This window comes from Chiloscyllium plagiosum, chromosome 36, assembly GCF_004010195.1.
Source record: "Chiloscyllium plagiosum isolate BGI_BamShark_2017 chromosome 36, ASM401019v2, whole genome shotgun sequence".
Classification (NCBI taxonomy): domain Eukaryota; kingdom Metazoa; phylum Chordata; class Chondrichthyes; order Orectolobiformes; family Hemiscylliidae; genus Chiloscyllium; species Chiloscyllium plagiosum.
Genome location: NC_057745.1, coordinates 12,369,988 through 12,396,347, shown reverse-complemented (window position 1 = coordinate 12,396,347; position 26,360 = coordinate 12,369,988). Strand labels below are relative to the sequence as shown.

The window sequence follows — 26,360 nt, the reverse complement described above, 5'->3', positions numbered from 1 at the left end:
CGTTCAGAACATTGAGTGTTTTCAATGTACACAAGAATGTAATTGTTGTGTTTAAAGGAATCAAAAGGAATGGGGAGAAGGCAGGACGAGTTGGATAATCAGCCACGATCATATTGAATGGTTGCCAAATGATTGGTGCAGCTACTATTTTCTGTGTTTCAATGTTCTATCTCCAGATGTGTTTTACCTGTGGCCATGTGACTTTGTGTACGGGAGGATGGGTTTTTATTAATTTGTTTCTCCCCCTTTAGCATTGTCGGCCTCCACAGGTTGTACACTATTCCTGGTGGACGAAGCCAACAGGAGACCAGTGCCGGGGCGGGGAGGCTGTGCACAATGGATTGGGTCATGAGCTTTCCAGTTTTGGGGTCAGTTGTCCCAAGCGCAAAGGTGGCCATCAAAATGGTCACTTGTGCGCATGGGACTGGCTGACTTGCTGATGTTTTTAACTCAAAGATACCCAGGCGATTGTCAGCTGACCGCTCGGTGGCACTTTACTGTAGCCCAGAGTTGTGAGCTCAGGGCCTAATGAATATGGTGACGTGTGGAAGGCACCAAACGATGCTTCTCACTGACCTCAGAATCCTCAGCGTTAAGAGGCGCAGACCAGGCTTAGGGAGGGAGTCCCCCACTACACAACAATAAACCACGTCCTTCTTATGGAACTTGGGAGATCATTCCTCCTGTTCCTGGCTCACCAAGTCATTTTAAATGTGCCACCTCGGTACCTTTTCTGGTGTGTCTACAGATAGCCCCTGGACTGAATTTTAACACTATGCCCATCCAGTTCCCCTCATGATAACGATTGGGGTCTGGTGTAGACCTTAATGACCCTGCTCCTTGGCGTGCTCTGAGACAGGGATGATCAATTCCATAAAAAAAAACAAAAGAATTGCAGTTGCTGGAAATCAGTAGCAAAACCAGAAATTACTGGCAAAACTCAGCAGGTCTGGCAGCATCTGTGGAGAGAAAGCAGAGTTCTGGATCCAGTGGCCCTTCTTCAGAACTGATAGAGGCTAGGAAAAAGTTGTGATTTGAAGGTGCATGTGTTGGACTGGGGTGGACAAAGTTAAAAATAACACAACACCTGGTTATAGTCCAACAGGTTTATTTGGAAGTGCTAGCTTTCGGAACACTGCTCCTTCGTCGGGTGGTTGTCCATAAAAGTTGGTTTTTATGCAGAAGGAAGACTGGGCTAAGGAGTAAACAACGAAAGGAGATGAAATCCAAAGAGAGAGAAGAGCAGTTGGATATATACAGGACCGGATAACAATCAGCCTGGGAGAATGAATAGTTGCTAATGGAGACTGTTAGTGGCTAACAATGGGTTGTTTGTAATAGTTGACCATGTGATAACAATGCCTTGTGTTTTGGGCAAATGTGCTCATGCCTTAAACATATTGAAATCGATTCAGAGACCAGATGGCTGCAGTGTCCCCAAGTGGAAAATGAGATGCTGTTCTTCCAGCTTGCGCTGAGCTTTGCTGGAGCACTATAGTGATCCTAGGCCAGAGATGTTGGCCAGGGAACAGGGTGGTGTTTTGAAGTTGCAGGCAACTGGAAGCTCAGGGTCTTTTTTGCGGACACATGGAAAGTGTTCTATGAAACAGTCACCCGGTCTACACCTCGTTTCTCCAGTGTAGACGAGACTACTTTGTGAGCAGTGTAGACTAGATTGACTGAAGTGTAGGTAAAGTGCTAGGAGGTGAGTTTGGGCCCTTGGGTACTGAGGAGAGATTAAGTAAACGGGCAAGTGTTATACCTTGCAATGGACAGTGCCATGGGGCTGTGGGGTATTGTTGGGAGTGAGGGAAGAATGGAACAAGGTGTCCTGGAGGGAATGGTTCTTACGGAAGGCGAACAAGGGAGAGGAGGGGAATATGTGTCTGATGGTGGCATCCTGTTGGAGGTGGATGCTGGTGGGATGGTATGTAAGCACAAGGGTGACGTTATCGCTGTTGCAGGAGGAAGAGAGGGGGAGTGAGGGCTGAAGTGTGGGAGATGGGTTGGACCTGGCTGAAGGTCCTGTCAACTGCAGTGCTGGGGGATCCTTGGTTGAGGAAGAAGGTGGACATTGTGGAGGCTATTTATCGTATCCATGCCCCTCATAATTTTATAAACCTCAATAAGGTCACCCCTCAGCCTCTGACACTCCAGGGAAAACAGCCCTAGCCTACTCAACCTCTCCCTGTAGTTCAAATCCTCCAATCCTGACAACATCCTTGTAAATCTTTTTTGAACCCTTTCAAGTTTCACAAAATCTTTCCAAAAGGAAGGAGACCCGAATTGCACACAGTATTCCAACAGTGGCCTAACCACTGTCCTGTACAGCCACAACATGACCTCCCAACTCCTGTACTCAATACTCTGCCAAATAAAGGAAAGCATAGCAAATGCCTTGTTCACTATCCTATCTTGGAAAAGGCCAGAGGGAGGGGTCCATGTGGAGGGTGAGTGTTGGAGATGGGCAAAGGGGTCTGTAGGATAGGGAGTTGTTTATGTTCAATTCAATTATGGCTAGCCATTTAGACCTCCCAAAACAGTAGGCAAGGTGTACATTACTCGTAGATTCAGGTAATGGTTAGCATTCCTTACAACTCTGTCTTGCTTTTGGGCTTCAGTGGACTGTAAGCCAATGCTCAGGTACATGTGGCTAGAGATATGAGCATTAAAACAGCCCTGAGGCTCCAACATCACAATGGCAGCAGTGTTGATCATTAATGCAGCGTAGCCCCAAGTAGTTCCATGTTCCCTGGTAAATCGAAGGGAATGGAAGCTGGCATTAATGATACAAAAGCTATATCTTCGGTAGATAGCATCAGCAGGCAGGGAAAGCAGAGTTTAAAATAAAGCCAGAGGATTAATCTTGATGTGATTGCATTCAATGATGTCAGCTACAGTTCTTGCCCTGGGGAGCCTGTGTTCTCAGCACTTTAATCACTCGACATCGACTGATTGTACACTGACCCCAAAATTTACAGCTCTGCCTTTACAGACTAATAGACCCGTGCCCCAGTGTGCATCACTGTGAGTTTACCATTAGTAATGAAGAGTGGATTTCTGTAAATGGGTCTCATGCTGGTCTTCACCAAGGGCTTTCCACCACCATTGACTGTGTAGACAAAAAGAATCTTTGTTGTTTTAAATACTCAATATTTCAAATTCTTTTGAGTTATCTAATTAATAGATATGTGTATTTTAATCACATGAATAATTAACGGCTATGAATAATTGAACCTCGTACATGAAGCATGGCAGAGACATTAATAATGCAGCTGCTTTACCTCTGCTGCTGTGCTGCTGGCTTTTGCTTTGTAATCTATAATATATAGATGTGTTTAATAAAGCGGGATTGCTTAAAGGGATTCAGGAGCAGCCCCTCTTACCTCCGAATGCCTGTTAAAGTGGTGCTGGAATCAAATGAAACTTGCTACTGACCAAAGCCCATTAGCATTGCCAAGCCCAAGGGGCAGTTTTCAAACAAATAGTGCTGTGATTAAACACAGACGGACATCACCTTGCTGGAGCAAAGCAGGTCACCACTCGGGCAGCATGGGGTGAAAACAGTCACAGCCTGACCCCCCCTTTCAATCTTCACCTTTGCATTTATAACTTTTCATGATGAGGACCGCATTCCATCCCTGGTTTAGCTAATGCTAACCATATACATGTTGGCAGAATATGGAAGATATTCTCTGATGGCAACACAATTGAAGCACACGGAGAACAGGGACTTGTGTCTCTTTAGTTCCATTAGTGGATCATCCTGCTGTGTGCCTCAGGAATACATGATCATGTGCCCAGTCACTCGGGGACAGTGCGTATTAGGGGCACCTTGGAACAAGACTAGATGGATCGTGATACATTACACAAAAATAAATTCCTTCAAGAAAACTTATCCAAACAAATTGGTCCTGGTACATTAGATTTGCATGGCATTGTAAGGGAGCGCTGTAATGATGGTGATGTGGGGGAGCTCTGACATGGAAGTGGGGGAGCACTGTAATGACACGGACGTGGGGGAGCACTGTATTGACACGGACGTGGGGGAGCACTGTATTGACACGGACGTGGGGAAGCGCTGTAATGACACAGACGTGGGGAAGCGCTGGAATGACACGGATGTGGGGGAGCCCTGTAATGACATGGATGTGGGGTAGCCCTGTAATGACATGGATGTGGGGTAGCCCTGTAATGACATGGATATGGGGGTGCACTGTAATGACATGGACGTGGGGTAGCCCTGTAGTGACACAGATGTGAGGGAGCCCTGTAATGACATGGATGTGGGGGAGCACTGTAATAACACAGATGTGGGGGAGCCCGGTAATGACACAGACGTGGGGGGGAAGTGCTGGAATGACACAGACACGGGAGAGTGCTGTAATGACACAGATGTGGGGAAGCGCTGTAATGACATGGATGTGGGGGAATGCTGTAGTGACACGGATGTGGGGTAGCCCTGTAATGACATGGATGTGAGGGAGCTCACTGTAATGACGGTGATGTGGGGGAGCGCTGTAATGACGGTGACGCGGGGGAGCGCTGTAATGACGGTGACGTGGGGGAGCAATGACGGTGACGCGGGGGAGCGCTGTAATGACGGTGACGTGGGGGAGCGCTGTAATGACGGTGATGCGGGGAAGTGCTGTAATGACGGTGACGCGGGGTAGTGCTGTAATGACGGTGACGCGGGGGAGTGCTGTAATGTAATGGAGTCTGGATAGTAGGGAAATGGCTGAGAACCTAAACAGTTACATTCAACTTATCTTCATGGGTGAAGATATAAAGTATCTGTTGGAAATAATAGGCACCCATTGAAGTTGCAAAATGGAGGAAATTGAAGTAATTGGTGTTAGTAAAGAGCTTGAACTCAAAGTTCCCTGATTGAAAATTTCCTGGACCGGATCAGCTTCATCTTAGATTGTTGAAAGAGGTGAATATAGACATTTGGATACATTAGTGGTTATCTGTCAAAATTTCTAACTTCAGGAGAGAATGTTGTGGATTGGAATGGAGAAATGTATGCTTCCAGGTTTTCAAGGGGGAAGAGGGAGCATGGTGAACTACAGACCTGTTGGTTTAATGTCAGTGATTGGGCAAATGTTATAATCCATTATAAAGGGTGTTATCGCCAGAACATTTAATAAAAAATGGTTAAATCAGTCAGAATCAAAGTGGATTTATCAAAGGGAAATCATGTTTGATGAAAGTGACTCGGTTTTTTGAGGATTGTAGCATTGATAAAGGAAAACCATTGTATGTGATATATTTAGATTTTCAAATGGTTTTAGATAAGGTCCCGAACAAGAAATTAGTAAATAACATTGGAGTGCATAAGACTGGAATACAGTTGTATGGATGGAGAATGGTTGACAGACAGAAAGCAGAGTGTAGGAACAAATAGATAACTCTCAGCGTGACAGGCTATTACTACTAAGATACTGCAACGATTAGTACAGGGTTTATACCTGTTCACAATCTAGATCATCAATTTGGTTTTAAGGATCAATTGGGAACTTATTGAAATGTATCATATTATGATATAATAATAATAATAATAATATAATAGATAAGATAGAAGCAAGAAAGTTGTTTCCATTGGCAGGTGAAGCTAGAGCTGTTAGAAAGGCATAGCCTCAAAATAAGAGTGAGCAGATTAATGTCTGAGTTGGAGAGGAATTCCCTGCCCAGTGAAGCAGTTGAGGCGACCTCGTCAAATGTTTTTAATGCAAAGATAGATTTTTGAACAGTAAAAAATTAGGGGTTATGGTCTGCAGGCGGGTAAGTAGGGCTGAGTCCACAAAAACATCAGCCATGATCTTATTGAATGGCGGAGCACGTTTGACGAGCCAGATGGCCTACCCCTGCTCCTATTGCTTACGTTCTTCTGTCTCGCCAAACTTTCTGAAAAGACCAGACCGGTGGGAGCTACATTGTGAGGAAGGTACAAGGAGGCTCCAAGAGGACTTATAAGCTGAGTGAATGGGTCAGAAAATAGCAAAGTATAAAGTGAATTAAGTGTGCTTTTATTAATATTGGTGGTGTCAAGAGAATGCGGTAATGATGGCAGGAGTGTGGTAATGACAGTGGCGCTGCGAGAGTGCGGTAATAATAGTAATGTGTAGGAATTTATTTTGGATGTCTCACCACTCACCCGGATCAAAGTTCTTTCCCTATTACAGCAGCTATGGATCTTGGAGTGGGCTTGTCTAATGTCAATTGTCAGAAACTGTGGGATGAATTTAATAATGTTCTCACTCTAAAAGTAAGCCTGAAGTGACACGCAACGTGTCACCATATTCTTTGTTTCTTTTGCATTGCATCACCTTCCAGTTTTACTACCCCATTAACCCATGGGAGCTGGATCCACTATCATGGACCTACAGCCAATATGGAGACGTGGTGTGTTAATATCGTATGGACAGCGCCGTTGGGAGCAAGTTGACAGAAAATAAAAGCTCGAGTGGAACTCAGCGGTTTTTCTAAGAGCCGTGACCACACACATTTACTTGTTCCTCCTGCAGCTAACTCTGAAGAATACAGATGTTGGAATCTGTGCATGTCAGTAGGATTGGTTTCTGATGACAACATGCGTTTTATTAATAATTCTGTTAAGCAGTATGTGTTCAGTACACTGAAGTCAGTGAAGAAAAGGTCATGCTGGGTCTGAAGGATGCAAACAAAAAAGAAATGAATGAAAATAGGACTTGGCAAGTTGCCAGGGTAGCATGGCCTATTTCTGTAAAAGTGAAAATTGCTTGGAGTAGGAGCTGGCTGGAGACTGTCGACAGCAGCACCTTGTAATTTTGCTCAAAGTGCCCTTAATTCCCTTTTGAATTGTTTTAAGCTGTTTGCCAGATGAACCACTGTATTGGGTTTGAATCTGGAGAAAGGATAAATGACAAAGGAAGCCAGAGGAGAACAGGCATCTCCTTCCCTTTGCAAAGAGGTGAAAGATGTCAGTGTGTTTGGAAAAGAGTGGGACACGAGGAAGAATGTGTTTGTAGATAGAAGAGGGCAAGAGTGTCAATGAAATGTTAGCCATAGAAATGCAGATCTCTTTAAATATAAAGCAGAGCAGCTTGAGTGTTGGTTGAGAACAGTGATGCTCTTTGGACTTTGTATGTGAGTGAGATCCAGCCCCAGAAGGGAGTAGGCCTCTGAGCAGGGAAAGGTGGAAACGAATGTGTGCGCTAAACTATAAGTTTACAACAAAACCCCTGCAAATCTCTGAAATTCTTTTCCTACCGAGTTCAACATGTGGATCTCGGTCTATTAAACATCAAGTACTTTTGAGTTGGTAAATGTGCATCTGAGAAAGGAAGGGCTGAGAGAAACTGTGGAAAGGGGGCAAATTAGAAGTGATAAATGGTTGTGTCAGGAAAAAGGTGATATGTAGTTATAGATGTCTAATCCTCTCAAGAGAGAAGGGCAACATGTGTATGGGAAAAGGAGGACTATTAATGAGAAAAGGAGCGAATGAGATCATGTCAGTGGATGGAGGTTGATCAGGTAATGATATGAGGGAAAGAGCTTATATCAAGTATTAATGACTTTTGCCAATGCAGCATCTCATGGGCACAGTGTGAGTTCACCAGAGCCTTGGACTGAATAGCAGTCCCAATGGTTGAGGATTAAAATGACATTTGTAAGGATCTCTAAGTGGGGATGTGGAAGGACTGGAAGGGAGTACCAATGTAGAAGATCCTTCCTCAGATACAAACCCCAGAGAAGATATTCTGCAGAGGTAAGGTTGAGGCAAGTCCACATTGGTTCCATAGCCAAGAGAGCAGATTGTGGAGACAGCCTGAATTTCCCTTGCAGACTCCATTTCTGTTGTGTGTGTCTGAAGCTGACAAACTCTCTGGGGTGAGGACAGTGTGTGGAATCCACTGATGCTTGGTGAGAGCTCACAAAAAGGGAGATACATGAAGAGCTGTGACAGATTGTTGGGTAAAGAGAACCAGGCATGGCCAATTTCATGATTTGGTGCATGACCTGCTTTACCAGGTAAGGAATGTGCCAGCCAACTATTGACATAACATCCCATTCACACACTGTGTAAACATGCTCGCCATCAATGTCCAGGACACTGTGCAGCACCTCCCACAAGCCTAGTCCTTCTGTGAACTGTCATTCCATTTCCTGGAGGACAATCTTACATGAGTGGATATCAAATTTGAGTTTGTCACGTTTGTGAAACCCAGAGGTTCAATGCTGGTCAAATAGAGTCCAGGTGTGTACTTTTCACGTCGGAGTTTTAATCTACTCAGATTTTGCAAACTCCAATAACGCCGATAGCTTCCTTTTCAGATATTTTCCAAATCACCCTGTCTAGGTATGTTATCATAGATCTCTGGAGTAGAACCTTAAGCCAAGGTCTCCTGGCTCAGAGGAACGGACAGTATCACTGTACCACAAGATGCACTAATCTTCTCACATCCCCTCCCCCATCCCCATTATGTATTCCCAATCAAATGCTCACCCAACTATTCTTCAATTAAGAAATAATCCTCCCCCTAGCTCCATTTGGTTTCCAGTATCCCTGTCAGACCTGCGTGGATTATAACAAGTGTACAGTGACATTGCTTAGTGCTTTGGTCAGACCATGTCTTGAAAATTGAGCTTAGTTCTGATGATCAAAACAGAAGCAACAACCCAGATCTTGACAATGTCGTGAAGAAGAACAGAAAGTCTTATTTCTCATGGCAAAGGGTGGAATAATGAGGAAATATTTCAAAAAATCCAACTTTTCAGCTTTGAAGATGTCAGAGGAGTCCTTTTGGAAATATCAGGTATTCAGGAGATTGGAAATACGTAACTGGAAGGACTGATTCGAGTTAAACAACAAGGACAGAACAAGGAAAGGTAAAGGACATATTAGAATGGGTGTCCCAAAGCATTTCTTCATACAGAGTGATTAATAATTAAATGGTCTCAAATTGACTGGTTAAGGTTAATATTAATGCAAAAAGCAGTGGGGTGTGGGACTGTAGGTTTCCATATGCTCCTGGAAGAGAGTTAATTGGTTCCCTGATTGTGTCGTCATTCGGTTTCAAGAAACACCCATATGACCTGGAAGTCACCATGTGGTAGAATAGTAAAACAGCAAAGGGTAAATAAAAGGCTAATTGTATTGTTGTCTGTGTTTTCTATTTGGCAGTTTAAAAATTTAGAGCATCCTGAGAATTCGGACAAAAGGGGAAAAACAAGATAATCTCTGAATGGAATGGTTTTTTTGCTTGGCAGTTTTAGATCGAAGCTTGATGCTGATGGATGACCAGAAGAATAGAGCAGAGACTATGTGATGTAGCTGGAAAGAACAAATGGTGGGAAAAATGAAAGATGAGGAAATGTGAATTGGACCTTGTGGTAGCTCCAACGCTCCTTGAGATCACCAGTTTAAAGGTTTCAAGAAGGGAGTCTTTAAAGGTTTTGTAACACCAGACTGTCATGCTTTGAGAGAGACAGGGTTTTCAGATGTGTGCTGTGTTGTTAGTAACTGACTTCTTATGGAATAAAGATGCAGTCAAATGCATCTTGAGAGCTGAGATTTTGGATGATAAATGAGAGATCCTATGAAATGAAGAATGAGTTAGAAAGAGTGTGAATTGCATGTGGCGCCACATTTGTGTGAGATGTAATGCACACAATTTGTAATATAAAAAAATTCACCCACAATCTTTTGACAGTATCTTCCAAACCGACAACCATTTCCAGCTAGATCGACAAGGGCAGCAGGTACATGGGAACACCGCTAACTGCAAGTGCCCCTCCAAGCCATTCATCATCCTGATTCGGAACTATATCGCTGTTTCTTCACTTGCTGGTTCAAAATCCTGGAATTCCCTCCCTTAAGGGCATTGTGGGTCATCCCACAGCAGGTGGACTGCATCAGTTCAAGAAGGCAGCTCACCAGCACCTTCTCAAGGACAATTAGGGACGGGCAATAAATGCTAACCAGCCAGTGACACTCTTATGAATAGAAAAAAATATTCTGCACCTGTTAGTTAATGTGCAAATAATGTTCAGTTTAATTGGTTTGTTATAGTAACAGTTTTCAAAAGTGATATCGTGATATATCAGTTTTCTTTCTAATAGTTCAGTAGGGAGTGCTTTGTTTTAAAAGCTGTCAGTCTCCTCAGGAGTTATAAGCACACTCAGAAAATACCCTTCCAAACCTTCCCTTTGTTCTATTTGACGGGTTAAGGAATGTCGAGTATGAACATAATTGGAGGAGGAAAGTAGATTTTCTCAGTACATGATGGAAAATGAGAAGAATGGTGAGAATTAAGTCTGGATGGCAACACTAATGTTCTTAATTTACACGGTGCCACTGAGCTCCCATTACCAGATGCTGCAGTAACAATTTGCTTTTATATAATATCTATGACAAAATGAACAGTCCTAAGGCATTCCGCAGGACATAATCAGACCAGAAGTAACACTGGGCCAAAGAAGGAGTTGTTCGGATAGATAGATTAAAAAATCGGCCAAAGAGTCAGGTCTTTTAAAGGTGGAAAGAGGAGTACAGAATGGAGAGGTTGGGTAGGGAATTCTGCAGCTTTAATGCCTAGATGGCTGAAAGAAAGGCCATGATTGGTGGGGTAAAGGATGTAGAGGGTTCAGAATTGGGAAAGCTTTTGGGTTCTCACTGGCTTGTAGGGAACGGAGGAGGTGACAGAGACAGGAGAGGTGAGACCATGGAAGGATTTCCAACCAAACTAGGAGACAATGCAGGTCAGTGAGCACAGGAACAATAGATTTGTGAGTCATGGTGCAATGTAGAATATGGTCTTCAGGGTATTGGAATAACTCTTGGAGAGGTGGGAGATCATGGGAACATCTGAAGGTAACATGAATGTGGATGAGGATTTAAGCAGCAGTTGAGCCGAGACATTAGTGGAGCTGAACAATATTTGTGCAAACTGTACGTTTTGCGGTGTTTTACCTGTTGATCTAGTAAGCTGAGATACCTCTTCCTGTTTTGTATTCCAGCACCTGCAGAGTTTGTACAGTACCCACAGTCCATATCCAGGCCAGTTGGAACCACAGCCATTTTCAACTGCCTGGCTCAGGGAGAGCCAATCCCACAACTTACTTGGCTGAAAAACGGGGAAATCCTCGCCCCCAGCGGACACATCAAACTGAAAAACAACAACAAGTGAGTGCCAGCCGAAAGCAGTATGCCATTCACAACCTGTTACTTAAAGATTGATTTCAGGAATGCCCCTTATTCTGTAGCTATGCCCCCTTGTTTGTTTTAATTGCCCACTATTAGAAACATCTCCTCAATATCTACCCTGGAAAGCTCCTTCAGAATCTGGCGTGTTTTAATAAAATCATTCTTCTCAACTCTAATGAATGAAGGTCAAACCTGTTCTAACATTCTTGATAAATCAACCCCTCCATCCCAGGAATATGTCCAATGAATCTCTTTTGAGCGATCTCCAATGTCACATATCTTTTTAAATACAGGGACTAACACTGTACAGAGTACTCCAGGTGCAGCCTGACCAACACACTGTAAAATTCTAACAAAACTTACCTCCTCTTCAAACTTCAATCCCCCAGCAATAAAGATGAAAATTCCATTTGCCTTTTTAGTTACTTGCTGCACCTCTGCAACTTAACATCTTGTGTTCATGCAAAAGAACATTCCAATTCCTGTTTTGCACTAGATACTTGATCCTCAAAACCTATTTTTTCCGTCTATTATTTTTACACCCTGACTATATGTCTTAAACCATTTATTATTCTTAATCACCAAAATATTTAACCTGCTTGATGTAATTTTAAATGTTATTCTTATTGTTATTCTTCAAAACAAGTATGTTTTCTCAGTTACAATTCAATCCACAAGGGACTGATTTTAGTATTCAGGGTAAAAGCATTGTTGGTGCTGATTGTGTTTCCACACCCACTGTCCGTAAATTAAGACGATTAAAGCACCTAATCAGAAGAGCAGGCTAAACAAGATAGCAGCTGAGTGAATGGGTCACAGGGACATTGCAGCTAATTGTTGGACTACTTTGATTAGTTCTGTCATCGGTACCTCCTGTGCTCTGGTAAATCAGGGTGATTCCAGGTCAAGATGGAGTTGGCAGTTTTGTTGGTTTTTAATTTGTATAGTTTTACCCACAATCCCTTCTCCTAAAGACTAGGGGAGGCCAAGAGGTCCAGTACTCCCCAGGGTTAAGAGATATTTCACTAATCTGAAAGGTTCACAGTCCCTTCGATCTCTGTCACATGTGCGTGCATTTTGTAAGTCATGCAACGAACACTATTTAATTCTGGAAAGATATCCTTCTCCCAATCCTGCTATTCGAAGCAGGATTCTCTGGATTTTCTTCCGACTGATATTGGAAGGTGGGATGGAGGGGGTAAAGTATGGGAAGTCATTCCCGAATCATCTGCAAGGTAAACGCCAACTCTTGACTGTTTCTCTGATTCTGTTGCAATCAATCAATTGATTGATTTATTTTCTGTTCCAATGATGTGTACTTTGACAGTGCCTGATGGGGAAACTCTCCTGTGGGATTCGAGGCCAGTCTTCCCAACTCAAGCTAAAGCCCCTTCATTTAAAGTCCCCAATTTTATTTTGTTTTCCAGTCCCAGAGCAATGCCTTTTGAGTTTGAATCCCTCTTGCTTCTAGTGTCTCAGCCCTCCGTGCTGTGGTTCTTTTGTCTGGGGAAAGACATATCACTGGCCTGGCCCTACGACCTTCTGATAATCAGTCATGCTGATTGCCTTGTGTGCAAGCTAAGAGCCTTTGAATGTTTTTCTTTCAATAGATTGGAACCTCTTGTATATGAATATATATGTATCTCTCACTTTGGTGTGAATGTGTGCTGGCACTAGCCCTGCATTGACTTTCCCTCGGCAGCTGTCGGTCCATTTTATTGGACACAAACCCTTCACAGGCATTTGATGTAAATTACAGGAAACAGTCAGACACTCTCTATCCTTGCTACATTTCCCAGTGAGGTGCAAATGGCACTGAGCCTTAATGAGAATTTAAAAGGAAGCAATTCTAAATGTAGTGGCTATTTCAGCTCGGCATTCTTATTCCAAAGGATGATAAATGCTATAGCTGTCAAGAGTTTTCTCTCAATATCTAGCGTTGAATCGATTAAACCAACACTGAGTACAATGTCCTAGAAATGTGATGGGTTTAGGTACAGCGTGTGCAGCTGCGTGTTTAGTTTGATGGCAGGTCCTGCAGGCACTTACTAATTCTGGAAGTTCACCAGCTGCCATACTGGGCAAGTTAAAAACAAAAGCCCCCCAGGACAGTGGGCCTGAAACATTCAGGGGGCCTAGAGCCTGGTAGGAACATCAGAAACAGAGGCAAGGACAGACCACTCCATGCCTTGAGCCTTCTCTGACATTCAACAGCTGATCTTCTACCTCAAGGGCATTTTCCAGCCCTATCCCCGTATGATATCTTTCATACCTGGACATCTACCCACCCATCACACCATAAGATATAGGAGCAGAAATTAGGCCATTCAGCCTATTGAGTCTGCTCTGCCATTCAATCGTGGTTTATACATTTCCCAACCCCATTCTCCCACTTTTTCCTCATAAAACGTGATCCCCTTGACAATCAAGAACCTGTCTATCTCAGTCTTAAATATACTCAATGACCTGGCCTCCACAGCCTTCTGTGGCAATGAATTCCATAGATTCACCTCTCTCTCTGGCTGAAGACGTCCTTCCTTATCTCCAGTCTAAAACGTCTTCTCTTTATTCTAAGGCTGTGCACCCGGGTCTCTCCTACCAATGGAAACATCTTCCTAACATCCACTCTGTCCAGGCCATTCAGTATTCTGTATGTTTCAATTAGATCCTCCTCATCCTTCTAAACTCCATTAAGTATAGACCCAGAGTCCTCAAACGTTCCTCATTTGTTAAGCTTTTCATTCCTGGTGACGTTCTCATGAACCTCCTCTGAACACGGTCCAAGGTCAGTGCATCCTTCCTGAGATATGGTGCACAAAATTGTGCACAATACTCCAAATGTGGTCTGACCAGAGCCTTATGGAGCCACGGAAATACATCCCTGCTTTTATATTCAAGTCCTCTCAAAATAAGTGTCCTCATTGCATTTGCTTCCCTAACTACTGGCTCAACCTACAAGTTTACCTTCAGAGAATCCTGGACTAGAACTCCCAAGTCTCTTTGCACTTCAGACTTCTGAATTTTCTGCCCATTTAGAAAATAGTCCATGCCTCTATTCTTTCTACCAAAGTGCATGACCTCACACATTCTGACATGGTACTCCATCTGCCACCTCTTTCCCCACTCTCCTCACCTGTGCAAATCCTTCTGCAGCCTCCCCGCCTCTTCAATGTTCCCTGTCTCTCTACCTATCTTTATATCATCTGCAAACTTAGCCACAATACCCTCACTTCCTTCATCTAGATTGTTAATGTGTAAAGTGAAAAGTTGTGGCCGCAACACTCAGCCTTGTGGAACACCACTTGTCGCCGGCTGCCATCCTGAGAAGGACCTTTTTATCCCCACTCTCTGCTTTCTGCCAGACAGCCAAGCTTCTATCAATGCTAGCACCTTGCCTCTAACATCATGGGCCCTTATACTACTCAGTAACCCCCTTTGTGGCACCTTGTATGATGGATGTACTTGAGGAATAAACCACTGGAGTAGAGAATTCTAAAGATTCACTAGCCATGAAGATTCAGTGAAGAAGTTCTTTCTCTTCTCAATCTTAAATGGCCTCCCACTTATTCTACAAGCATACAAACAAGGTACAAGTGTAAGCCATTCGGCCCTTGGGCCCATCATTCACTAGGCTCTCTTTTAAGTCCAACTCTACATTTCTGCATCCCTTCAATAACCTTTTATCTCCTTGGTAATGAAGAGTCTATCTATATCTTACCATAAACATTGTGAGAGTGTGTCTCTCTTATTTTAGAACCCACTCGAGCTCCCAGCAGTGGAAGGATGCTTCCTGCATCAAGATTGTTGAGCCTCTGTAAGGGTTTTGTGTATTTTAAGCTTACAGAAACTCCCTTGCTGAAATTCAGCTGCCCTGAGTGAAGCTGCCCTGAAGAAAAAGCACACAACCCCTCAGCTCAATACCTTGCCACCAGCGTGCTGTGACCCCACGGTAAACCCCCCCCACCTCCCCAACAAATCATGAAGTCTGATAAAAGGAAAGGAATTCTTTTTACGTTTTTACATCACAGGATGGTTCAAGAGCTGTGTCTCACCCATAGATAGGCCTCCCCAGTGAAGAGAGGAAATGGCTGTCTTCAGATGGAAAGTAGTGAGCTGATTCACTGATTCAATATCTAACCCAGGAGCGGGGAGGGAGGACACTGACAATGGACGTTAAAGGAGTCTCTTTGATCTCTTGTCTCACTGGAGTTTATTAATCCCATCAGGATGAAGCTTTCAATGGGAAACTCCCGGAGCTCCAGGAAGCCTCTGCATACAGGCAGACCTTTCTATTTCAAAGTAAAATGCCTTTCATTTGAATGTGGATGCCCTGATTGAAGTGTGCAGTGACGAACACGTGTCCACTCCACACAATGAAATGTTCACGTCTATTAAGTTTGTTGGGAGAGGGGCCTACACATACCTTTCATATTATAGGCTAGCACGGAAGCTTCTCAATTGTAAACTGAAGTGATCTGACAAGAGCTTTCATTAATATTCTTAGAGTTGTTTTACAATCAATGTCTGGTGTGTGTTATTTGGATTTAAGATTAATTTTACAAGTGACACAATTGAGTTTGGATTTTCGTTTATAAAGTAATGCAGATTTCTGTTGAATTCAGGATCCAGTTCTGTCAGCAATTGTTAAGTATCTGGGGAGGGATTTTCTTTTCGGTAGCTGTTTGCCTTAGATGTGGTACTTTTAATTTCTGCTCTCTTAATGTAAAACAAAATCACCATTGATGTCAGATAAAAGAATTTTGGATGTTTCTGAGACACTGACCCCCCCCCCCCCCCCCTTTGGATTACCACAGCTGGGTCTCCCATTCTACTGATGGTACTTTAGTGGAAGATTCACATGTGAACAGGAATTGGTGGCATTATAGTGTTCCAGCATGATAATCTTCCCACTTTCACAGAGGCAGACAGTGGCATTTACTGTTCCGAGATCCTCCTTTTCCCAAGGCTGACAATATCAAATAGACCTCACATTTTGTCTCTTACTCAGCTGTAGTTGTCATTGGTGCAGTACAGGCCAGCTCGTATGACTCCTGTTCACCAAATCACAGAACAAATTGTGTTTTCAGTGGGAAGGTGGAAGAAGAAAATCCAACGGGTAGCAGTTACAGCGGTACACTTGGCTTCAGGATGTCAGAGAGAGACATTAGCCATAGTTCCACCTCCCAGGCATTAGCTAGTATTCCCTATTAGGAAGTGTGCTTTTGTTGGCATCAGAGAAGGAAGAACCGTGCTTGAGTTTTGTACTCTCTGGAGTCCGCCATTACATTGTCACCTCAAAGGATGTGAGTGAAGTATCTGTTAGTTGCCCACACCCATGGAACAATACTCTAGTCTGTGCCAGTGCTTCCACTCCAGTGAAAAATACTGGCAAAGAGGATATTGAACAGTGAGACACCATTCTAATAATCCTGATTAAAAGTCGCAGTCAAAACTGTGGGCTCAATCAGTTAGATCTGTCTCCTGACAGTTCAGCTGCACACTCATAGTCTTCTCCAAAAGTAAGTTCTGCAAAGCACTTTAACTTTTCAGATAACACCCATTTGCAGAGTTTGGCCTCAGCATAAACACCTGGAGTGCACCTTATTTATTTACCAAGATGAGGGTCTATGTCAGAGTCAGAATACTCTGCTAAAGATTGCTTTAAATAAAGCTGCACTTATTGTCTGTTATAAATCACAGATTAACCCAACCCATTAGCTTCCAGAAATAAACCAGTCTGTAAATGCGGTAAAGGGCTCTCACTATTCCATCAGTTCTTGCAGTGTTGTGTGGGGAGTTCTTCCTGGACAACGGAAATGGCACTCACAATTTACTGAGCATTGTGGAATCTCACAGGCTCCTGAATCGGACAGGCTCTGACTCGCAACACATACTGAAGTATATTAAGAATATTCTCACATGCTTGGTGCTTGTGAAATATCTCAGTTTGGCTGTCAAAGCCCTCAGCCACTCTCTCAAACTGTCCCCTTCCGCCCAGTGAAAAATGATTCATGATGTTTGACCTCGATTGGTATCTGAAGAAATCTTGATGAGGAATGTAGGTATTCATTGCTGGCTACTTCAAGTTTGAATCTCTCCAGTTTATTGCCTCACCCATAGCCCAAACCAAAAGATATTTGATAAGGTAAAGTCAGTTCTGCGAGAATGCATGTTTCTTAGGTGCGAATTGGCTTTAATGCGATTGAAGAATTTAGTCCGTTATTTGTAGAATACAAACTTTTCTTGCCTGTGTTGGCTATAATACGATTCCGGCTCCAGTAGTTTAAATGCAATGGCTAATGTTCGCTTTTCTTATAATGCGAGATTGCATGAGAACAGAGCTTTCGCGTTATATTAGAACAGACTGTGCTGCACATGTTGCTGGTTAATCAGGTACGAGTGAATGGTGTTGGAGATAGTCTGTTAGCATTGATAGAGGATTGTGGTATACTGGTCGTGTCCCTACCTCTGGCATCCAGAGTTCAGTGGGTAAGTCAAATGGAATGTTGGTCTTTATTTCAAAGGGATTGGAGTATTAACAATAGGGAAGTATGGCTAAAACCTGGCATTACCTCGATGATTATGAACAGTTTAGGTCCCCTTATTTAAGGAAAGATGTGCTGACGTGGAGGCAGTCCAGAGAATGTTCACTCAGTTGATCCTGGTTATAGAGGAATTGCTTTATGAGGTTGTGTATGATGGACTTGCACTTGTTGGAGTTGAGAAGAATGAGAGGTGACCTTATTGAAGCATTAAGAAAGATTCTTAGAGAGCTTCACTGGGTAGATGTGCAGAGGCTGTATCCCCTTTTGGAAGAGCCAGACCCCAAAGAGGACATAATCTCAGAGTAAGGGGTCACCAAGTTAAGAATTCCTTGAGTTAAGATGAGGGATTTCTTCTATCAGTGGGTGATAAATCTGTGGAATTCTTTACTGCAGGGGCATGCCAACCACTGAGTCATGAAGAATATTCAAGGCTGAGATAGATTTGTAATCAGTAAGGGAATCTGGGAGCATAGGAAAAAGGCAGGAAAATAGATTTGAGGGTTGTCACTGGAGCACACAAGATGGACTGATTTGCCTACCTCCGCACCTACATCTTAACTATTTAACCAGTTCTAATGCCTCTCCACCACTATCCATCTCTGGGATTCTCCTTATGTGATTCCACTTCCAGTATAGGTTTCTCTCCCAATAATCATCCAATCCCTTGGCCCCTAATCTGGAAACATGGCCTCAATGTTTAAGATGCATTCCAATGAAACTCTTGATATCTCTCCCTGCTCTGTGTTGTATTAGCTGACTGCGCTGATAGTAGGGCCTTCACAGTTGCCTTTAGCAGCCCTACTTTAAATTGGCCAGGATTTCCCCAACAACAATTTGCTTTTCAATGGGGCTGCTAATAAAGATTCCCCTAGCATTGGACGAATAGACTGCAGCATTCAGTCTGAAGGCTCACACAAGATAAATAATTGCACAAGGTTGGTTGGTGCCAATGGAACTGTACATAAAGAATAAACATCTTCAAGAGCAGCAGGGAAAGAATTAAAGGACAAAAGAGGGAAATTGATCAAGGCTCTGTTTTGGTTTGCAGGTTGTATGATGCACTTTGATGTGATTTTCTTTCTTTTCCTAGTACGCTTACAATAAATGGAATTTCTCCGGAAGATGAAGCAATCTATCAATGTATTGCTGAGAATGACGCAGGATCGACCCAGGCCAGTGCACGGTTAACCGTGCTGTGGGCAGAGGGGCTTCCAGGACCCCCCCGGGAAGTGAAAGCTACAGCTCTGTCTGCGACAGCCATTCAGGTGTCCTGGACTGAACCGTCTGAGAATACGCGGGACATTATTGGCTACGTGTTGCACATCAGAAAGACTGCAGGTAGGCGACTGAGTCCCTGCTTTTACATTACCCATTTGATTCAGTTACTCAGTTTATGTAGCAATGCCATGGGGAGGCATAACCAATGCAAAATGTATTGGTATATCCAGCAAATCTTCTGTGCACAATCATTGCAAGACAGTTCATTAATCATTTCTGAATAGTTTCAAAATAAACTTATCACACGCTTTTCCAATTTTCCCAAATGTTGTTTATTTTTCTTGGATGTGGGCATCCCTGGCTAGGCCAGAATTTGTTATCCATCCCAGTTTGTCCTTGGGAAGGTAGTGGTGAGCAGTGTTCCCTCTAATTTTCATAGAATCCCTACAGTGTGGAAACAGGTCATTTGGCCCAACAAATCCACTCCAACTTTCCGAAGGGTATCCTACCCAGACCCCTTCCCCTACCCTGTTACTATGGCTTTCTCCTGATTAATACACCTAGCTTCCCTGAACAACCCCAATTCACCTGACCTGCATATCTTTCGACTGGGGGACGAAACCGGAGCGCCTAGAGGCAACCCACACAGATACAGGGAGAACGTGCAAACTCCACACAGACAGTCACCCAAGGCTGAAATCGAACCAGGTCCCTAGAGCTGTGAGGCTGCAGTGCTAACCACTGGGCCCACCCCACTTTTCTTACTGGCTGAGGCCCATGCATGGCAGCCACATCCGGAACCTGAAGTCAGTGCCCCGGCAGGTGTGCCAACACCAATGGCCGTGCGTGGAACTTTAATGTGGCATGCACACAGCTGCTCAGCTTAAAGACAATGTTGGTGATGATTTGCCTTCTTGAACCACTGCAGTCCACATTGATTTTTATTCATTCCTGGGACAAGGATATTGTTGGCTTGGCCAGCATTTATTCTGGGGACCTGGGTTTGAACGCAGGTCCCCAGAACACTTACCTGGGTCTCTGGATTAATGTCTGCTAAATACCACTAGGCTTTCACCAATCAGAATATCTCAACCATCTATGATTTCTCTAAAATGTCGTGTATCTTAAAAACATCCACAGTACTGTTAGAGTTTCAAGGTTTTAACCAGTGACAGTAAAGCGTTGGTGATAAATTTCCAAATCAGCATGGTTTCTGGCTTAAAGGGGGATCAAGCAGTTGTGGTGTCCCTGTGCAACATCTGTATATTCTGTCCACAGGGAAGGACTCATCCAACTCCTCAGTATCAAAGACTTCTGCATAAAAGTCCTGTCCATTGATATTTTTTAAATCAGTGTCTCTAGGTCCCAATTTATTTGTTTTTGTAACTGACCAAACCTCTGCCTTCAGGTTAAGGTATATTCTGCACTAAGCTGTCTGTGGAGTGCGTAATATAACTAGTAAAATCCTTTGCAACCCTTATTCTTCAGGGTGAACTATACAAACCAAAAGAGTTGTTCTGTTCTGAAATTAGAAACTGCAAAATATTTACAAGTGAGGAAAAGACTCGGTTTGTTTGACCAGACGGGTTAAAGTTTCCCTATCACCAGGCTAGTTCTGGTTTCTCTTCAATATTTAAATCATTTTTAGAATATGTAGCTTGCTTAATTTTTTTCCTTCCGTTATGCATCTACTGCCCACATTACATTTGCTCTGTTGTTGCATTGCACACATGTGTTTGACACATACATTCTGTAGTTTCTAGCACTGCCTCTTGTCACTTCACTTTCCCTTAACAGTGTCCCCCACCAAAACAAAAGTTCTGGTATCATCAGCAGATTTCCCCGTTTGATTGAATTTCTGAACCTGGGTCACTGTGTCAATAAGGAACAGTGGTGAAGTCAATACTGGGTTACCTCTCTCAGTATTTACTCCCTTTTAGATGAAAGCAGTTTGGTTTCCAACACTTCGTGTCATATCTTAATGAGTCCTAAGGTTTACTGCTAGTATTTTCTTTGTAGGATCTTTGCTAAATGTCTGTTTGAAGTTCAGTTATATCATGTCCTAAGGCATTCTGTAGTTCCTATTTCCTAGAACAGGTTGAGAAAGTTGTTAGACTGGATGCTTGCTTGTAAATCTCTTGGATAATTGCTGTCTTTCTACGTTATTGTAGTGCATCTTGATTTGGTGCTATCAGCTATGAGACGTGCCAGACCTTGCCTACCAACAGACTGCGGGTTTTCTGATTATGACATTAAGTTCCAGTCTTATTTCAAAGGCTTTAATTTGTGGAAAGTGGCCCTTTCTCCCCAAATGTTTCAGACCCAACTTAGGCATGACCAATTAACTTGTTGAAGTTGATTGTCTCTTGACTGATTACTGATGTAGAGTAAGGCGCAGAGTTTGCCAGGCTGTGCTTCCTGATCATCTTTGTTGGTTTCGTAGACCCAGTTGAGATGGAGTACCAGGAGGCTGTGAGCAAAACCACCTTACAGCAAGTGGTAACTGATCTGCAGCCATCGACTGGCTACACTTTCTATATAAAGGCTTACACATCACGCGGTGCCAGCAAGCCATCTGAGCCAGCTACCTGCAGCACACGGGGCGAAGGCAAGTAGCACCGAGCGAGAGTATGTGATCATCTCTGAGACACACATTGTAGAACTCGGAATGTTTCACTAACCTTTTGACACAGAAATATTTTATTTTGCATTACTGAGGCATGTCGGAATTGCAGCTATTCAAAGCTGAGGTTAAATCCACAGTAGTTAAATTCAATTTAGGATTGTTCACAAGGAGACCTGAGTGAGCTTATTTTCACTTGCTTCATTAATGTTGCTGCTGATTGAAGTGATGAGGTATTAAATGTTTCCCATTTTCAGGCCAGGCCCTGGAAAACCTGAGGACAGGTTTTTTAAAACTAAGGACAGGCTTGGAATTTGTGGAAAATTGTTGAACTGGAAGCAAGGCTTTGGTGTGGAAGAGAAATGTGATGAAGTATCAAAATTACATTAGAAAATTCCTCAGAGCAAGTTGGAAAACAAACCATGCAATGCAGACCGACTGCCTTATCAATATTATGTAAAAATGCTGCTTCCTTCCAACACTGGGGTCTTTCTCTTGAACCAAAGGGAAAAGATGACCAAGCACTTGGGAATTTGAACATCATCTTAACAATAATTATCATTTTCCAGGATTGAGACACTGGCCTGCTTGTGATTATCTCTGTGATATCTTCCTGATTGCTGTACAGTGACATACAGACTTGGAGATGCATGAGCTGTTTGGTAACGGGCAGGAGTTGGTACCTATTTTTTTTGCAATGCCCACACCACCAAATGCCGCCATGTTTGACAATACCCTGTCTTTTTGATGTTTCAGTTCCAGCAGTACCAGCTCTTTTCATTAAAGTTTTGAACAGTACAGCCATTCAGGCAGCATGGGAATCCAGCGCTAAGCTCGGGCAGCTCGAAGGGTTCAAGTTGTATTATCGCAGGATTCATGGAGCACACTTCATCGGGCCTGTACTCCTTCCGAGCAACGTGACATCATACAACATAACTCAGTTGGGTAAGAGGACTGTTTTGATCATCACCTGTAAAGGGCTAGGCAGGGGTTAATATCAGGAGAATAAAAACCGTCCCTGGGGCTTTGTTGAATCTGTACTTGAATTTAAATTGATTTTGGAGACCTCGGGCAACTGTCTGTGTGGAGTTTGCACATTCTCCCCGCGGGTTTCCTCCGGGTGCTCCAGTTTCCTCTCACAGTTCAAAGATGTGCAGGTCAGATGATTTGGCCATGCTAAATTGCCCATAGAGTTAGGTGGATTAGCCAGGGGTAAATGTAGGGGAATGGGTCTGGGTGGGTTGCTCTTTGGAGGGTCGGTGTGGACTTGTTGGGCCAAAGGGCCTGTTTCCACACTGTAGGTAATCTAATCTTCCCAACTGAAGACATCCATGTAATTTGAGTCACGCTGGGCTCCAGACAGGCCGGAATGGAGCACAGATTGGCGAAGTGATGTTAGCGTTGTCAGTGTGCCCTCAAGCCCACAGTGTCCTTTGAATTTATCTTTGAATTTGGCTTTCCATCTTGGAGTGTGGGTTTAATAAATGTATTCAACAGATAACATCAGGAGTGGTTCTAGAGTGACCTTCCAAAAATAATAACTTGATGAGATGACCTCTATCTATCTCTCTCTTTCCTACATTGTAGCCGTCCTTTTTTTTTGAAAGTGCATTTGTAAAACCAATTTTTCTTTTGTACAAGATCCAATGATTGCCTATGAAGTGAAGCTTCTCGCATTTAATCGTCATGGAGATGGGAATTCCACAGTCCGCTTTGTGGCTCTGCAAGGTGCTGCTGAAAGATCTGGGGGTGAGTACACCAGGCCCTGAATAAATCGGACATGAACTTGAAAGCATTGCATTGGGGAAGGATCTGCTGAGGCTATAGCTGGGGCAAGTCAGCAACCAAATGTTTCTCAAGGAGTAAAATTTACTGAAACATCAGATTGGTCAGCACTGACTGTGTGGACTTTGTTCCAGCTGATGTAGTCACATTTAGTAGCACCGGTGAATGTTTAGGAGTCTATGGCACTACTTGTGTAAGGTCAGAACCTATATCCTGGCTGGCACCTCTTTCTGTATCATCTAATGGACCTTGACCTTATTTCTGTTTATGGCTTACGTGATTGACAGCATACAAAAGAAAGTGACACAATTTCATGTCATTCATTGAGTTAAAGCAGTGAATCTAAAAGTGTTGCCTGTCCAACGCTATGGCTAAGCCAAGCTTAAGAACAGGCCAAGCCCTTATCCTGACTAATTATGTGGGGTCCTGCAACCAGACTGGCTTCCACTTATGCAGCACAAGTCCTCAATGACAATGTAGTTTTATAAGCCAGATTCAAAGGGCTAGTGACCATCTGCTGAGTCCAGTGTTCCTATGTTACAAGTGCTTTGTTTCACTGTTAGACCCGACAACTATCAGATGAAATTTCTAATATTCAGGGGCTGAAAACATCAAAGAGGAACCAGCTGAACAGAATGCAACATTGAGACTGAAGCGCTCCATTTAGGATGCAGACATCACCTCATTGGTGTCTCATTAAAATTAGCAACACACTTCCCATCAGATCTTGTTTCATGGGATGTGGGTGACACTGTGCGAAGTTCACCATTGGTTGACCACCTCTAAATACATTCGATTGAATGGCTTCTTAGGTAATTGAAGCAGGCAATTAAGAGTCAGAGATGTTGTTGTGGATCTGGAGTCACATGACAGTCAGACCAGAGAAGGTTGGCAGATTCCACCCCCCCAACTTCAGGATACAGTGATGCAGAGGGATCTGGGTGTCCTCGTGCATAAATTGCAGAAACCTAATTTGCATGTACAGCAGGTAATAAGGAATTTTGGTATTTATTGCAAAAGGAAAACAATATAAAAGTGGGAAAGTGTTGCTGCAGCTGTACAAGGCTTTAGTGAGACCACACCTGGAGTATTATGTACAATTTTGGTCCCCTTACTGAGGAGGGATGTAGTTGCATTGGAGGCAATACAGAGGAGATTCATGAGATTGATTTCAGAAAATACGGGTTTAACTAATGAAGAGAGATTGAGCAGTTTTGGTCTGTGCTCTCTGGAGTTTAGAAAAATGAGGAGATGAGGAGAAATTGTTTCTCTTAATGGGTGGTGAATCTGTGGAATTCACTACACTAGGATGTGGTGGATGCTGGGACATTGAGTAAATTTAAAGAGGAGATAGATTTTTAATCATAATGGGTTGAAGGTTTCGGAGAGTGGGCGGGAAAGTAGAGTTGAGGCTAAGATGAGGTCAGTTGTGGTCACATTAAATGGCAGAGTAGGCTTGAGTGGCTTCTCCTGCCCGAGTTCTTATGTTCTAAGAAGGCAATGTAGCCTCTCAAAATAGGGTTGAAGAAAAGTGAAAAGAAGGATTAGAGGGCACATAGCTCAGATTTTGTGCATCTGTAAATTGTTGGAAGAAGGAAAGACTCAGCAAGGTGAAATGTTTCTGAAAATGTTACAAGGCTGAGTCTTGATGTTACTGAGCCAAAAGAGCATGTGATATGGCATTTAAGACAGATGACAGAGAAAAGGATGAGAGGGGCAATGACCATAACAATATTAACAAAATCGAGATGAAGGCTGCATTATGGAGAAGGGTTGGAAGCCACAGATGAGGAAAGAATTGTCACATCAGGATAATGAGCTGCTGCTTGTGTCTTGTCCAGGAGAGCACAGGAGCTGAGCACTCATGCAAGACAGGAAGGCTCCTCATATCATTAATGAAAGGCCTTTTGTGTTACAGTTCTGAACACTCCTTGTGACTGTCTGAAAGAGGAACACAGCAGCAAAACATCGACAACTGGCATCATCATTGGAACCCACATCGGTGTCACCTGCATTATCTTCTGTGTTCTATTCCTGGTTTTTGGATATCGTGGGAGGTATGTGCTGCAAAGAATGTTCTGAGAGAGTAGCCTCCTGTGGTCCTTGTACCATTGAAGGTGTAAATGTTGAAGCATACTAATGAAACAGAGATTGTATTGAGCACTGGCAAGCTGATGTGTATGTATGTGTTTGCGGACGAATGTGCAACAGTATGTGCGTTGTGTGCTTGTGTGCATAAACCAGCCATAATTCATGATGCAAATGATCATGCATGGAAGTCTTAACATTAACAGCCAAATGTGCAGCATTCCTTTTTGTTATGTACATACTACAAGACAACTTTGATTATCCGAATGACACGGGCGGGGAGCATTTTGTTTGGACAATTGAATGTTTGGATAACACAGTTTACCCAAGCATTGGGACCTTGAGATCTTGTTCAGATAATCCGAAATTTGAATAATTGAGGTTATACTGTACATACTTACGGGAGTTTTGATATAAATGATCTGTGTAGTACCAGATATGAGTGAATGGTTTTGCTTTTATCAAGAACTCTACTGAATCCATATTTTCATGAATTAAGAGCTAAACCTGCCCTCTGGGACTTGTGTTTTCTAGGTTGCTAATGTGTAAAAATGTTGAGGAGCGTCTGGCCACCCCTCAGGCTCCATCCAGGGCCCAAAGAAATTCACAAGGGCTGGTTCTGAATGGTGGACCGCAGAGAGGTCGGGAGGAGTTCGCTGCCAACAGGAAGATGGCTGACATTAATGAACTGGAGCGACTGTTCCCTGCGCCAGGTCCTAGTGACCACCTCCACAAGGGAAATCAGGTAAGACCTCCTCACAAGGATCAACTCCAAGACATTCAATGTTACCGTGTAACACTCATGGGGTTTTGATGGATATATGAGATTAAGACTCTGAATGTCCTGATCACCAACATGAGAATGTAGGGGAGGAAGTTTGTACAAATCCCAGAAACATTACTTTCTTCCAGC

At 43.3% G+C, this 26,360-nt stretch overlaps 1 protein-coding gene across 1 annotated transcript in view; it reads left to right on the top strand.

The window, feature by feature from the left end:
- igdcc3 (immunoglobulin superfamily, DCC subclass, member 3) overlaps nt 1-26,360 on the top strand; it is a 114,465-nt gene that overhangs the window by 84,518 nt on the left and 3,587 nt on the right. The window contains exons 7-13 of the mRNA XM_043677044.1: nt 11,002-11,167; nt 18,824-19,071; nt 21,395-21,559; nt 22,331-22,519; nt 23,216-23,323; nt 25,278-25,416; nt 25,982-26,192. Coding sequence (XP_043532979.1) covers nt 11,002-11,167; nt 18,824-19,071; nt 21,395-21,559; nt 22,331-22,519; nt 23,216-23,323; nt 25,278-25,416; nt 25,982-26,192 — 1,226 coding nt within the window. The remainder of the gene's footprint in view (nt 1-11,001; nt 11,168-18,823; nt 19,072-21,394; nt 21,560-22,330; nt 22,520-23,215; nt 23,324-25,277; nt 25,417-25,981; nt 26,193-26,360) is intronic.